The sequence below is a fragment of the Corvus kubaryi genome, unplaced genomic scaffold (genome assembly GCF_017639235.1).
Source record: "Corvus kubaryi isolate FWS band 111438036 unplaced genomic scaffold, C.kubaryi_AGA036_p1.0 137, whole genome shotgun sequence".
Classification (NCBI taxonomy): domain Eukaryota; kingdom Metazoa; phylum Chordata; class Aves; order Passeriformes; family Corvidae; genus Corvus; species Corvus kubaryi.
In genome coordinates, this window is record NW_024580671.1 from 16,116,571 (window position 1) to 16,133,592 (window position 17,022).

The following is a 17,022-nucleotide window of genomic DNA, read 5'->3' on the forward strand; positions in this document are numbered from 1 at the left end:
CTGGTCTTCACACAGACAACAGAGCCCAAAGAAGCAATGTAAGCTGTGGGAAGCCAAGTAAAACCATGATATAACGCCTTTGTGACTATTACAGGAGTCATCAAACTCTGAAAGCCTCACCCTCACAGCCACGAAGGAGCACTGAGGCCCCTGGATCTGCCCCACTGGGTGCAACCAGCACCAGGAGTCAGAAGGGAGGCTGGCCGGGTCGCCCCGCAGACTGGTGTCACTGCCCAGGGGTATGGGTCTTGCTGTGGAGTGCAGGGAAGAGCATTTCAGTACTGCACAAAACTTCTGAGATGTTTAGGGGATCAAAGTCAGTGAAATGGGGATGATTTGGGGAGGATCAAGCGTGAAAAAATACAGAAAGAAGAGTTTTTAACCTAGTGAAGAGAGCACCTGTCCAAGCAGTGGGCTGCCAGCTTCTCCATTAGAGTGCTCTGGGAGACAGTGTCAAAGATTTTACTTAAGTCCAGGTTAATATCCACAACTTTTCCATCATCCACTGGTCATCTGGTCATAAAATGAGATCAGGTTGGTAAAACAGGACCTGCTATTCCTAAACCTGTGCTGGCTAAACCCATTCTAACCCTGGCTGGCCATCCATATGATCGTATTCAAGATAATCTGTTCCATAAGGTTCCCCAGCACTGACGGCAGGCTTACAGGCATATAGTTCCCTGGCTTCTCCTTCTGACCCTGAATAATTCTGAATTCACTGCAATAGTACCCAAACAAACTGCGTTAGCTTAACTAAGAGAGCTCAGAGACCTATAGAACACCTTTTTGGAACAAAGAAAGATCCTGACACACATAGAAAATAAAGTATTCAGAGAGTCTACAGAGCTGGAGCATTTAAGAAGAAAGTTAGATAGATAGTTTTTATAGTGATTGAAGCTATCATCTAACTCATAAGGCAGATGTGTATGTTCAAAGAGCTGTAGACTTACTTTAATCTTGCCTGAAATTCTGATAATTGCATGTTTTTAGCTGAAAATATGGAAAGATCTTTTGTGTGATTTGTTAAATTTTTTAAGTACTAGCCTATCTGAAGTAGAATTCTATAAATATGAACATAAGCTGGCTCATATAGATTTGTCATTGAAAATGTGTCATTTTTCAAGTTCTTTTCACTTAAAATGTATGCAGAAGCTTTACTGCCCCTTCACAGAGTATATTTATAATATTAACTATATACTAGAATATTAGTTGTATATTTCTTATATAATTACATAGTTTCAAAGAAATGTGGCAATCAGTATTAATGAAGATTTACTCTACTTGAAACATGAATTAAACAATGCCTTCAGATACTACAGATAATATCATTTGTACATTTTGGCTGAATATCTAATTCAACAAGATATACAGGGAGTATTTATGTAAAACAAATTATTTTTATCCTGAAAAAGAAAATAGAAATAAGTAATATGTACTCAGTTTAATAATAGAAAAAACTTGCATTACAAACTTTTCACCTACAGAAGTACTGATTCTTCATTACTAGAAATTATAGGACAATCCAAAGTATATTATGTTTAGGGTTTTTTTTTCTTTGGTTTTTCACATGCAATCAATGATATTAATAAAGGTTCCATGCAATTACAAAAGAAACAAGGTGAATGTAAAAGATCAACATAGTTTATTGAAGGTTTTAATAGTTTCTTGTCCAGAGAAGCACAGGTACAGACATAAGCCAAGCATGTTACCGCTTCCTGAAAAAAATGAACATTCAGTCCTTCTACAACCAATTATTTCAAACTGAATTAACATACAATCCCCTAACGTTCAAGATTTTTAAAACCCACCAAACAATAGAACAAACAAACAGAAGAAACATGAAGAATTTCTGGTGGCATTGTAACACTAAGATGTCTTATTTAACTGACACCTGATGTCAAAGCACTTGGCAAAGCTCTTACAGGTGATGGTATAACCGCTGCAACTCTTTCTGGTTAAACTTCATGTCAGTGTTGTCCTGTCTGAACGTTCCGATCACTCTTGCTCTCTGTGAAGTGGTTTACGCTCCGGAGGTAGCATTGGCTGTAACTTCTGCCAGCGTTGTGGAGGCCAGAGAATATGAGTAGCTCGGGCATGTAGAAGTCCAAGAGAAACCTGCAAGCAAAATATTTATTTATATTTATAATATAATATTTACTGCATTATTTATAATGCAAATAAATCAGTACGTGAAAAATACAAAGCACGTGATGATTTGTTAGAGGAATGGGAGAATACAAAGCAGAAGAGTGAGTAGTCTCTCATGCATGTAATGAGGGGAAAAGAAAATGTCTTTAGTAAAAATTTCTTTTTCTTTTTCTTTTTTATAAAACATCTTCTGGAACTCAAAACAGCTTGCTGAGATGCACTGTCTGTAACAAAGAACTAGGAATGGGTTTTTTTGATTTTCAAGAAAAAAAGCTGCTCAAAATAGGTGAGGCATTCTATAATCCACATAAAGCTTTTTGGTTATTAGTTATTCTGGGTCCAGAGAACAAATTTCAAGTATATCTTTTGAGTAAGTTAAGCAGAATCTGTGTCTCGGATTTGAGCCATGTGTACTAACCATACCAGGATAGTGGCTTTTCTAAACATGCTGTGTTTACTATTTATCACTCTCCTTCAAAAATCTATTTTGTCTTCAACCAAAAATGAAAATTACTGTGAATTGTAAAGATTTCTCTGAGGATGAAAATGTATTTCTCTAAAAAGCAAAAACTTTTGAAGTGCTAGGACTACTTACACTTAATTAATATGTTTTGAAAACATGTTTTACCATCTTATTATTTATTTTTGTTTACTTCAATAATTTTACTTCACTAATATTTTACTTCAATAAATCCAAATAAAATTCAATTCTGATATTGCTTATAAATGAATCAGAGATGACATAGTTTAGAAAACTTAATCACTTAGAAAATCTTAAGTAAATTATAAACAAGACTCTTCATATATGGTATGAAAGTGGCTAGACTAAGAGTAAGAATAGCACAGTCACAATTTCAGACTGAGATAAGATAGTCCATACTTAACAGTGAAATTAAGTCATTTTGTATGGAGTAAATCTCGGTTAATTTGAAAAGCCTGCAGGATAAACTTCTGCATCTTAAATTGTTTAGACTTCTAGAGAAAATAGCATGTAATAAGCATCCAGCACCAATGGAAAAGTTATAAACAGGACAAAAAAACGGTTAGAAATACTGGAATGTCTGTGTCTGTGAAAAAATTAAATAGTTCAGACTCCAAAATAGACAACAGTGTTATAAGTTTACAGAATTAGTAATGGCATGGATTAAAAAATGTGTAGGCTTATTTGCCTCTTATGTCATTATTTCTCATAAGAACAAGGAAACATCAATGATATTATCCTAAAGAATTTTTTAAGCCAACAAAAAGGAAATGCTTTTCAGTGTGTGCAGGATTACATCATACTTGCATACATTATACAGGATACTGAAGAGACCAGAAAAAAATGGCAAACTGGTTCAAAAAAAATAATGATGGAAGCAAAGTCCAACACAGGTAATTGAACATAAATAAACAGCGTAGTCTTAACACTCCATATTAGGAACCACCAAGGGAAAAAATGTATACTTGTTTTATTCTTTTATTTCAATGATCAGGTATTGGCTGTTGTAAGAGACAGGAATTAAATGGATTTCTGGTTTGAACTTGTACTTTGCTGCTTAAATTCCTATGTAAACTCAGTTCCATTCCATTTCTCATTAAAAAAAAAAAAAAAAGTGATTTTAGTAAGCAGGTAATTCAGCATTTTATGCTAATAGACACCAAATAGGCCCCTAGGAATATCTTCAGCTAATTTTCTTGATTTAATTTCATAGGATTAATGTATATTCACCAGTCTCTCTCTACTACATAATCAAATCAGTGAAGCTGAAGTGGTATATATCCAATTCCACATGCCGTAGCTTGATGAAGCAGGTGCTGAATTACTTGAATATAATTTGGTTACTCAATAACCCATGATAGCTAAAAGAATCTGAAGTGGATCACTGAATTGCAATCTAGTATCATATTTCACTTGCTAGATCCCTTGCAGGGACCACTTTTTTTCCCAGATCCATTGCATCTTTTCCCGCTACATTTAAGTAAAGGACAGGCTACTAAGTGACAACTCTTTTTCCAGCATTGAGCAACATTGTTTAATGTCTTGACACACTTCTGTGTAGTTTGGTTGATATTTATGGCATTCACAACATCCTTTATCTTAATTAGCCCATATATTACCCAATGTAATATTACTATGTTGGGTCTTTTTCCCTGAGCATACAGCATGATAGCACAAACATTACAGGCTGATGCCAAAGTATAAAACCACAGAAAATCCCACAGCTGCATATATAATATGACAGCATTAGTACAGAGAAAAATGTTAAAATACTCTTTTCAAACACAAATAACATCTCATTTTCAAAGCTCTGTGTTTTTCTCAGTACATTGCTTGTTACTGATGTCAGTAGGAGGTCTGCAAACTGACTGAGAATATAATAAATGAATCAAAACATATTTTAAGCTGAGGCTGGGAATAATTTTGCCCAGAGGATTACTTCTACTGACCATCATCTGCCTTGAAACTAATAAAGAAATCTCCTTCCTATAAACATGATTTACAACATGACTAGAGTTAAAAAGGAAAAACAGATATTGTTGGGTGATGGAAGCCTGTGCTAAATAACAAATTACACTGATGCTATAGGACTTCTTTTATAATAACTTAAAGGTTCACTTTAAAAGCACCTTGATGTTTGACTTCTGCCAACAACCATAATAACTTTTTTCCATTGCCTATTATTATTCTGTACTTACCATAGCAGCCATGAATTTCACTGAGGAAGAACGGAATTGTTCGCAGAGAATAACCTGCCCTTGTTAAGAGATTTACCCTCATCAAGGTTAGATATGAATGAACTCAGAAGGGTGAACTGAAAGGCTACACTGTGTTGTAACAGTGAAATACTGAAATAATCTATTTATTAATCACTTCACTTTTAGACATTATTTTCTCCCTTTACTTAAGAAAATAAGTTTATCCCCTTGAAACACTGTCTTAACTGTAAGAAAAATCAGCACTTTGCAGACATAAATTCTTTGAAGAACGTATTTCCTTTCTGTCACAGAGATGCCAGCAATTAAATAGTTGGGGGTTATTTCTACATTATGACCTACTTGTTATTCTTGCTGTGGCAACAACAGACACTATATTGAATTGAATCCATATTACTGTGCATAAGCTGAACTGTTTAAGCATTTTTTTAATCTTTGAATATTAAGTTGAACAACTAAGAAGTCACTTTGTTAACACAGCAATTTTATCTGCAAAGTAAGTTTTGAATTAATAATACTGTTTTGACACTGTTACTGTGCTAAAAGCATATTTCCTCAGTGTCTGCTTGTTGTTAGTATGTTAGTTGTATGGAGACAGATTAGTTTTGGCACTGCATTAGTAAAAGATAAGCCTGAGACTGATAGTGCTATCTGCAGTGGTACTTACAACAATCTTGCTCATTTTGTTCTAACAGGCTGGGATAAACCACTTTTATTAGTATGAAGTCTTACAATAATATCACTTCCTCTGGTTCTAAAATACATCACCTCAATGAGAAAAGCAGTATTCAGACTGTACAAGAGTCCTGTATACATGGATACAGTGTCATCCTGTATACATGGATACAGCATACAGTGGAGCACATCAAAGTTTCTATGGAAATAACAGGTATTCAGTTTGGATCTCAAGAAAAGGAAAGTCCAGATAAGGGTGTGATCCTGTGTACTGGTTTTGGCTGGGGTAGAGTTAATTCTCTTCACCATGGCTGGTATTAGACTGTGTTTTGGACTTGTGCTGAACACAGGATTGATAAAATAGAGATGTTTTTGTTTTTGCTGAGCAGGGCTTACACAGACCCAAGGCCTTTTCTGCTTTTCGTACTGCCACCGCTACTGGCAAGGAGACTGGGGGTGCCTGAGATGCTGGAAGTAGACATAGCCAGGACAGGTCACCCCAACTGACCAAAGGTATATTCCAGACCGTATTACATCATGCTCAGTATGTAAAGTTGGGGAAAGTAGGAAGAAGGGAAGGTTTGGATGATGGTTCCCAAGTCACCATTGCATGTGATGGGGTCCTGCTCTCCCCGAGATGGCTGAACCTCTGCCTATCCATGGGAAGCAGTGAATTAATTCCTTGTTTTGCTTTGCTTATGTGCATGGCTTTTGCTTTTACCATTAAACTGTTTTTATCTCAACCCATGACCTTTCTGGCTTTTACCCTTCCAAGCCTCTCCCAGATCCTGCTGGTGGGGGAGTGAGTGAGCAGTTGCGTGGAGCTGGGTTGCTGGCTGGCGTGAAACCACGACAACCTAATGAGGGTATGCTCAACTTCCCCACAGAATGTAAAGTCCAGCCAAACAGCTAAATTCAAGTATTGTAGCTCCTAGTCATGAGTTCACTTTGGTTTAAGAACATTCCCCACAGATTTCTCCTTGCTTCTTTTTTCTTTAAGCCTTCTTCATTTTGCTGTACCTTAAACAGCCAAGATTTCAAATTCTGTAACAACTCTGAAACAAGGAAGAATAACACCACTAAATACAACCTGAGAAACTGCAATGAAGAACCAAAAAATCCACTTTAAAACTTTAGAAAAAGTTAGACTTCCTAACTTGTCAGTTTTCTAATTGGAAGTAATAACCATAGAATCATGGAACTAAAACTACTTAGACTGACAAAGACCTCTAAGATCATTGAATCCAATGATTAAGTTGTTCACTAAACCATATCCCCAAGTGTCACATTCACACGCATTTTGAACAATTCCAGACATGTAATAAGACAAAGAGAGAAAATGAAAATGCAAGGATGTTAGTACAGCTGCAAATCAGTACAGCCACTGCCAGTAATGAGCTGCATAGCTTGTATCAGCTCTGCAAGGCCTCAAGATTAATTTCTCAGGATTTGTCTGAACCTACCTCTCCTGCCTGGAGTTTTGATTCAGCTTGTTTAGCTGCAACAAATTTTCTAATGATCTAGTGACTATTGATTAATTTGTTACAGTTTCACTTATACTGCCTATATTTGCTTATGTTTGCATAATCTTGTGGTATAATCAGAGTTTTTACATATACATTCAAAAGTAAATATTCTGTATAGGATGAAATATTTATGTTTTGCAAATAATAATGACGTATACAGGACTGTAGGCATGGGATAATAAAAACAGACTGAAAATGGTCATTAAAAAAAACCAACCGTCAAAAAGGTTTTAAGGCAAGTAAAGGGAAAATAAAGGTGGACAACAACAAGGAATATGCTATCATTAAATACAATAGATAATAAACAGGGACACAAAATTATGTTGCAAACCAATAAAGAACAAAGAAAAAAAAGTTAGAAAATGTGCTAAACTACTGGAAATTGCGAAAGAAGAAATTGAAGAATTCAGGGTGCCAGCAACTCATGAAAGCACCCTTTTCATGTCATTTTGAGGATGGGTACTGCCAACCTTGGGAAGTAAAGAGGCAACATAACCACTGAGAAAAAGATAGCTACCTGAAAGTGGTTATGTGACATTTTTTGAACTGTTTTGATGAGACTTATAGTGTACTAATTTGATAATTTGTAGTGCAAAGGGTGCTATATTTCTAACTGAACTAATCCTATTAACAGTCAGTAAAACACTGTAAATAGCTGTGATTTTAATGCAGCTGTGACTCGGTGGATTCTCATATCAGAATTTTGCTGTTTTGCTCACAACAAAGTTTTGACTGTAACATTAAGTTACTTTTAATTTTCTGAGGCTACATAAACTCTCATTAAGTGGTGCAAAGTAAAGAAAAGCTGCCTTTCTTTTCCTCACTTGATATTTGTTTTCATATTTTTCTGAAACAAAAATGGTGATTTTGATGAAGTGTTAATAAATACATTTCACTATTTCTTCCATTAAAAAAACCTCCAAAACAATCAAAATTAGAAAATTAAATTGACTGTTTCATTATTTCCTCACATTGTATTTTGACTTAGGAGCATTGTGACTGAAATTATAGTTATTTCAATAAAATCATGAAATATACATGAAGCATTTACATCTTTGTAACAGAAGATCTAATAATCACATTACAAAGTATAAAATTAGAAATCTAGGAATATCTAGATCAGTCACAGAAGATAATAATAAGAAAAGGTAATAGGAAGAAAATAATAAAGCACAGCAGTAACTCTTAACACTGAGTCAACACAAAAATCCTCTCTGAGGGTGTGCTACAGTAAGTACTTGAGTATGAGTATACTTCTGAAGAAGAAAGATGATCTTGTTTTGTCATATATCAGCCTAGAAAAAATGCAATACTCCTGTCTTCTGGTCTCATTAATAAATGTTTGAATTGTGCAAATACCCGAAAATACCACTGAAAGAAAACAGTAATAGCTACCCAGCAAACTAGAAAGAACTAAACTACAAGAACCACAGATTATAACCTGTGTACTTGATAAATTTCATCAACAGTGAGAAAATTACAATTTAAAAGGCCAGTCTCTGGTTTTGTAGTCACTTTTGCTTTAGTCTTTTATATTCTAGCAATATTGCACAGACCTCTCAAATGTCATGGCCAATGATAAACATGCAAACACAAAAAACTAACATTTTCTTAAACCAAAAGAAGATGAAGCAATATAGACAATCACAGTGCTTCAAATTATATTTTCTATTCTCTGAAGTAATATATTCTCATTACATTTTTTTCTTCACATGCCGGTTAGCTAAGAAGCTTTACATATGGCCTTTCGCATAGCACTATGGAACATCAGGTATATACAAAATTTCCTTCTCAAATTTTCTGTTTCATAATACAAACTCGTTGGAGATGGTCAGGAGTAATTCTGGAACTGCAGAAGTCAATTCAGACTATGTTTTGCTGGCTGGATACTTGCCAGTTCCGAGAGAGGCTCTGAAAGGTGTCAATACACATAAGATGAAAAATTCTCTAATATGTCAAAACCCTGAGTGATTTAGAGATGGCACCATTGGAGAAGGCATAGAGTTTCAATAAATTTTTCCAGATCTAGTAGTTCATAGCCCCACTACCTATATTGCACCAGCCAATCAGCTGCAGTTTGACGATACAGATTTTCTTAAAGACTGGGTATGGCAAATTTGCACGGATGTTGAAAACTGCGTAAAGGGACCAGGCTAATGAGAAAGGTGAGGAAAAAGCTCAAGAATATTTCAGCCCTCAAAATCAAAAGAAATCCTTAAGATAGAAATACTTTTGCAACTACGCAGTGTTTCAGCTATAACCCCAACAAAAATATAATACCTGGAACATATATATTTGTGCCAAATTAGATTCCATGTCTTTAAGAAAGGTTGTGGCACTGGGTTTTGATATTAGATGGTAGCTGTAAAATGGTCTCACAGAGAATTGTCCCAGTAAATTCATCTCTCAAAAAAATCCATACTTTAATAGAAAGTAAACATGATTGCTATTACATTTCATCTTTTGTACATGGTTGAACCTTGAAACAAGTAGTATCAAATGCAGTAGTAGGAAAAGGGCTCAATAAAAATAAGATCCTGTGGATTACAGTAAAATCCCAGAGAAACCACTTCCTCTAGTAGAAATATCCAAGATAACGAACAGTGACAGAAGAAACAAATATCCTTCACCTCCTTCTTTTATGAATCCAAGAATAACACAAATATTAGAATCAATAAATTATTTTGTAAATAAACCCATACCCCAGTAGATGTTCTTTAACTTATATCAGCTCACTGGAGGTTGACATAACAACATGCCAACTAGCTCATGAATACAAAAAGTGATAAATTCCTTTCTAATACATAGCAAAGTGCCAGCATATTCATCGTTCTTTCTTCTTGTAACTGAAGAAATCAGACCTAATGGAGCCACACAGATCTAGTGACAAAGAAAGGAATGCAGCCGATTAATTTTGTTACTTAGTGTTCCATTACAGTTCCATTAGTTTGATAGCTGAAACAGCAGCTCCAGATACAGATAAAACATCCCATATATGTTTTCTTTCACAGAGCTAGTATATAATCAGTAAAGGCCTGTATTAGTTATCAAATTTAGAAGTGTTCATTTAGATAGAAAATATACTTTTAAAATCTGAAAATATATAAATGACAATTATTTTATTTTAAGAGTCTTAGTGAAAGTATACACTTAAAAATTATGCTCATATCACATATATGCACATAAAAAATCATAAAAAATCATGTACAAGAGAGAAATATATTTCAAATGCAATGGTTGATTCCCAGAATTAATAAAATTTGCATGTTAGCACAGAATAGCTGTGTGACATTAGTGCTACAATTGTGATTGCTCCAATCTAACATGGTTTTGCAATTTAAGCTATTCATATTAGAGATGACCACACTCACTGCATTGTAATGAAAACTCAGGTTATTGATTGAATTGAAAAAATGTACTAAATATCAAAATAATTGGATTGCACACTCATTTTCCTATCATGTCTACATGCTTATGTAAACCTAAAGTTACCAAAGAGGAAAAGGAAGGAAAAGGTCACTCAAAATAGAATATATTTCACATATGAGATTTCTTTACAGTTAAATGTGCAGAAAAAGACCAGCTAACAATGAACCATAATTGAAATTCAAAGAAGTAGCACAGATTTAAAGGAATTACGTATAAAGTGGTGCATCTCTTATTCATCTCTTGAAGGAATCAGCTGTCAATGCCATTGCCTAAATTAAATGCAGTAACAGGCTTAGTACAAGAATTCCAAAAACTGCATTCTGTTTCAATGCCTCTTCTTGGAATTGTCATGGATATATTATTGAAAAGACCACTATAGCTAATTAACTTCACCCCTTCACAGTTTTGCTGTGTTTCCTGTTCTCTAAAGACATATTTTTAAAATAGAGGTTAGCATATAACACAGGACTACTGTTCTTTTTTCTTCAGTAAGTGTCATAGGTTAGCAAGCATAGTCCCGGAAGGGACGTCCTTGCTAAGGGGTGCTTACAGTTTCCTCTGGGAACTGATAGAACCTATCAGCTGGCCAGTTTGAATATGGACAATTCTCTAAGCCACTTAAAGTTGTGATCACCTCTGTGATCCACATTTAAGAATAGGCAAACTCCCCCTCCAAGCTCTCTCTCGTTTCCGGCACTGGGACAGGTGGCTGCAGGCCCCGTGTGGGGGCCAGCGGGCCCGGCCAGGCCCTGCTTGGGCCAGGCCGGGCCGGGCCACGGCCACCCTGGAGCCATGGACCTGTTCCAGCCGTGGAAACCCCCCCCACTGCCTTGCCGTGGGCAGCCGGAGCGGCTCGGCTCTCCCCCCTCTCCACTGCGATAAGAAAAATTCAACATTCCAGCTGCAAAGCTGCAAGGCCGAGGTGAGAGTAACCCTTTTATTGCTATGAAGAGCTGAAAACCTGAGGGAAGAGAGAGAGGAGATGCTTAAAGCTGAAATTCTGTTGTGAAGCTATGATATATCAGAGTATCCTGTTGTAATTTCATGAAGATATGGGGGGTGGAGTGTTCAACTCGTGAGCAAAAGCACCTGCGCTGAGATAGGCAGATGCTGACGCAGCTGTAATTTCATGAGAAGTTTGGACAGGGAGAGATGAACCAGATGAGGACTTTTGCTCCAAACGGGAAAGGAGAAAACCTCAGTCCGTAGAGATGAACCAGATGAGGACTTTTGCTCCAAATGGGAAAGGAGAAAACCTCAGTTCCTAGAGATGCTCCCAGAGATAGTCCTAACGATGAAGATGATGAAGACCCTTTGCTCCCAGGGAAGGAGAAGGGCCTCTGTTTTTGTTTCTGAACGGCTCAACCTTAAAATTGTACCCCAGAAAACTTCAAGAGTGGACCCTCGAAAGCAGTTGCGGGAAAAGCTGCAAGTCGGGGGAAAGGACTCACACGCAGGCAGAGAGACTCCTCTTCCTAAATGGACTGAACAATATTTGGAAGTGGGTGGCTGTCTCGTTGTGATAATGTTTTCATAGCATGAGCAAGAAGAGACTTCTCTTTCTAAATGGACTGAACAAGGTTATTATGGAAGTGGTAAACAGACTGAACATCTTAAGGGTTGTCTTTTCACATTGTCAGTGGGAGAAGGGAGGAAGGTGGGGGGAGGAGGAGAGTTCTGAAGGTGGTATTTTTTTTTTTTCTTCTTTTAGGTCTGTTAATAAACTTCTTTATATTCTTTCAAGTTTGGTGCCTGTTTTGCATTTCTCCTAATTCTTATCTCACAGCAGATAAACAGTAATGAGTATTTTGGACCAAACCACTACAGTAAGTATAGCAGTCTTAGCAAATATTTTTTCTTGTTTATGATTAACAGAGCCATTATGCTAAATAGGTCTACAAAAGGATTTATAAACCAATCTATTATTTATTTTAGATTTCTAGTAATAAAAAAATGGTGGAAGAATTTGCTTAGTGCACAGTATGATGTCCTTTGCATGCTTCATATACATAAAAAGCATTTAATAGTTAAAAGCTTTTTAATATTCCACTGGATGATGCACAAAGTTCCTGACTAAACAGGATTGTCACTAAGTCATGCAACTCAACAGAAAAACAAAATGTACTAGCAGCTCTCATGAAAGAAACACACATAAAAAAGCCATAATATACTTGCAATTCAGTTTTTTAAGAATTGATAAATTGAGTGGCAGGAAGAAAAGAATTATTACAACACATTTATTATCTTCACCTAGAAAGTATTAGTTAATTCCAAAATCTATGCATATTAATTATTTAGGAATACATAAAAGCCTTCAATGTGAATTCCTGTTCAGCAACATATTGTACCAGTGCCAACAGTCAGAATAATGTCAGGCTTAGTGACACTTTTCAGCTTACAACACTGATATTGATTATGTGCAGCGTCTTTCTTGACTGAACAATTAGGACACTAAACAGAAATGCTGTACATCACAAATGAAGTTGATTTCCAATTTGGTGCCATTGCATGTCATTAATTTAGGTTCAGCCTGAAGCTTTGGCAAACACAGGGGTACAGTGCAAGGCATTCAAGCGCAGGAGCAACCGAGTGGCCCCAAGAGTTCACACACTACCCAGGGACTCAACTCCTCCTCTCACTACGCTTCTCCTCTGCAGACACAGCTCATCCCCACAGGCTGGTCCTCAAGCAGAGGCAACCATGCCCTCTGCTCTGTTGCCCCTCCTCTGCAATCCTCTGTGCTTCCAGGAGAACCAAACTTCTGCATGCAGGCACTGCTCTGGCCATGGAGATTTACCATAACACTCTGTGCAATATGGGGGAGAGAGCCCTGGTGTGTTCCTGCTCTGCTTCCACTGCATGCTCACAGATAAAGCAAGCCCTAATGATGAGTGGCTACTATTCAAAGCTGAGCAAACAACCTATGATGACAGGTGAAATTCCACCAAATTTCTGTGGAAATCCACAACTGTGCCAGGGATCACATGTGTGCAAGCTGGGAGAGATGACATTTCAGACTCCTTCAGGAGGATTAAAAAGAACGGAAAGAGTCCTACCGGAGAAGGAAGCAATAGGCTTTAATTTCTAGATACACTCAAATTCTTCTTCAAGACAAGTGATGTGAAAACCCCCCACATGCTAGTTGCAGCTAATTTCTATTCTTTGTATCTCTTCTAAAAGCTCTGAAAAGTACCTGATCTCATGGGTCAAAAATCAGGGCTATTTATGAACTTAGAGAAGTACCAAAGCTAAAGAATGTAATGGAGAACATCTCATCCCACTGATGCCTTTTCTGCCTGTAGCAGTAGCTCCAGCCTGAACAGCTCCATCAGTGAGCGCTGTGATGGGACAGCACTGGGAGTATTTGGGAAAGTTCATTACCTTAAATTTTCCTTGGCAGACGTCTTACAGTAATTATCAAATGCTGAGGTAAGAAAGAAAAAAAGAAAGGCCAGCAGTAGCCAGAAAAGTTAATTTAAGGGAATCAGTGAGAAATTACCTCTTAATTAAAACAAAATGGTGCAAGACCTTATGATATTACAATTGTTACTGGGCAAAGCAAGCCTTTTCTAAAGCTAAATTGCTCATAGATTTTCAACAACAATAGCTTGTATGTACAGCAAACATATCTGCCAGCTGGCTCAGAGCTTCTGTGGTTTTTATCACATGTTTTAGATTTAGTCTGATACAAATGAAATTGTTTCAATACTCTTCATAAAATAATTTTTATTTTCTCTTACCTTAAAAAGACAACTGTTCAATAGACTATTCTACTTAACTAAATATTTCAAAATGCCCTACTGTGAGGCTTGCCTATATTTTCTTTTAAAATGGCGACAGAAACAGTTTGACTTAGAGAAAACATGCTGCTGGCAATATGAGCTATGAAAAGCAATGGGGAGTAAATATTCAATGAGCAGTTAGGATATCAAAATGTCATTAAGTAGCTGCATGAGACGTTATTAAAATTATAAAAGACTTTTTAATAGAGCACTTTGTGTGAGGATGGCTAGAGCTCATCTAAATTGATAAATTTCATCAAGATAATTCTGTATACGTAATCTCCCCAAGTTGATTTACTAGAAAAAACCCTACAGAAATGCTTCAAATATATACAAATATTTTTCTCTTCCTTATAGCTATAATAATAGCTATGAATTTAAGACTACTAAATACTGTTTCTCTTTATCTGATTTATTCTGTATTTTTGTTAAAACTGTGGAGACGAAGATTAAATTTACTAAACCCAGCATTTACTTTATTTGGAAAAAAAAAATCTCAAAAACGTTAATATTTTTCTTATTCAATCTTACTATTATTTAGCATTGTGTTTATATAATACTGTGACATTTGTCAAAATAGAAGGCTTCTTTGTATAATTCAAATCATACAGCTATCCTTCCACTTCATAACAGAATTTATGATTAAATAATTGACACTATATACTTATGAATATATTTTCTCCTATAACTAAACCTCTTCAATTTTTTTTTTCTTTAGTTCACTCCTGATTAGCTTAGGGTAATGGTATAAGAGGTCTTTCAGAGAAAAAAGTTTCACAAAATATATCAGAAATATAACAAGATACACATCCTTATCAAGATATAACCTTTATCAAATGCTGTTGCAGTTCTTCCACACAATCCTGTGTCTACAAGGATTGCACATCTTACATGTGAGATGACTGTTTAATTTTCCACAGAAAACTCCCTCAGCGAGGGAACAACATTGCTTATGGAGAAGCCAGTTTTGTAGAGCAGTGACACGACAGATCAAGTCCCCAGGCCTGGCTTCTGTACCAGCAGACCCAGCAGACTGATCCAGAGGAGGGGTAGGGGACCAGAAGTCAGCTCCCTTTAGTTAGGAGGACATCAGAAAAACAAAGAAGAATGGGAGAAGCCCACATATGAGTTCCCTGACCATTATATTAGAGGTTCAGTTAACTGGCCTAAAGAGAGGTACTGCCTTCTGCCACTTGAAATGTACCAGGAAACCTCTACTGGCCATTGTGCCTCCTCATTCAGAAGGGCAGAGGCTTCTTCAATGTCCTGTGCTATACCTTCACAAGGCACATAAAATTTGTCTAAGATCCACTAGGACATAGGAAAAACAGCTTTGTGGACAGCTAGAGTTCTCCCACAGCTCTCTTCAAGACCTTCGGTATTCTTCTTGGCACACATTCACCAATTACTTTTTACTGTTTTACCCTTGATCTCTAGCCTTCTTTGATGTCTCCTTGCAGAACAAGACAGGACAATAAACCAAATAACCGAGTCACAGGCTGCTCTTTTCAAAATAAAAAAAAAGGTACCTTCGTCTTTAGCCAAATGCACTAACAGATGTGGCTGGAGGCCAGGTGCCCACCAAAGTCACTCTATCACTCCCTTCCTTAGCTGGGCAGAGGAAAGAACATGGTTCAGAGGCTCATGGTTCAGAATAAGGACAAGGAGATACCACTCACCAGTTACCATCATGAGCAAAACAGACTTGACGAAATTAATTTAATTTATTTCCAATCAAGTCAGGGAAAGGTATTGAGAAATAAAAAAAAAAACTTAAAAGCATCTTTCCCCCACCCCTCCCTTCTTCCCCGGTTCAACTTCACTCCCAAATTCTCTCTCTCCTCCCCCTGCGGCAGTGCAGGAGGACCAGGAATGGGGGCTGTGGTCAGTTCATCACACATTGTCTCTGCTGCTCCTTCCTCCTCAAGGGGAAAACTTCTCACATGCTTACCCTGCTCCAGGAGGGTGTCTCTCCCATGGAAGACAATCCTCCACAAACTTCTCCAGTGTGAGACAGGTCCATTTTGGAGCTGACTGGCATTGGCTCTGCTGGACATAGGGGAAGCTTCTAGCACACACAGCTTGTCACAGAAGCCACACCTGTAGTGTCCTGTCCCTGCCCCTCAGTCACGTCAAAACCTGGCCACACAAACCCAATAGATCAGGTTTAATCCACAACTTTACCATCAAGATTTATATTTATCTCATGGAGAAATTAAAACTTGCTCCTAAGCCCTACATGATAAGCAAGAAAGTAGTGAAGACTAATGAATTCAGTTCCCTGCATATGTAATAAAATATTATCTCATAGTCATAATCAAGCCATAGTTCAGCAAAGCATGTGCTGAACTTTAAATATTCAAATAATACACTTGAGCACATTATTAAAATTAAGTAAAATAAAATAAAATGAATAAATTTCCAGGGAGCTGATGATCTAGGTTTATTAACTCTTTAAATGACTCAATTTTTCAGATTATATGTAGCTATTAAGCTTTTTTAGCAAGATATAACCACACAGGACTGCCAAGTCATCAGTACAGGAAAAGGATTAGCACATTTAGGATTTGAAAGATATAAATGTTAAAACTTAACACCACTAACACTAATTTTTTACATGGAGCTCTTTCACTTCCAGTAGAAAAATCAATGTGATTAAAATTCCTTTTAAGTGCTTACCTTTATAACAAAACGACATACAAAAAATGCTACAAATCCACTGCTTATTTTGTATCTCAGTGTTTTGGGGGACAAAAGTCACATTT

At 36.7% G+C, this 17,022-nt stretch overlaps 1 protein-coding gene across 3 annotated transcripts in view; it reads right to left on the bottom strand.

The window, feature by feature from the left end:
• Positions 1-1,625: 1,625 nt before the first annotated feature.
• Positions 1,626-17,022, bottom strand: part of IMMP2L (inner mitochondrial membrane peptidase subunit 2) — a 427,594-nt gene continuing 412,197 nt past the window's right edge. For all 3 annotated transcript variants that reach the window (XM_042018035.1, XM_042018040.1, XM_042018036.1), the window contains exon 6: positions 1,626-2,115. In XM_042018035.1, the coding sequence (XP_041873969.1) occupies positions 1,996-2,115 (120 nt within the window). In that variant the 3' untranslated portion in view covers positions 1,626-1,995. The remainder of the gene's footprint in view (positions 2,116-17,022) is intronic.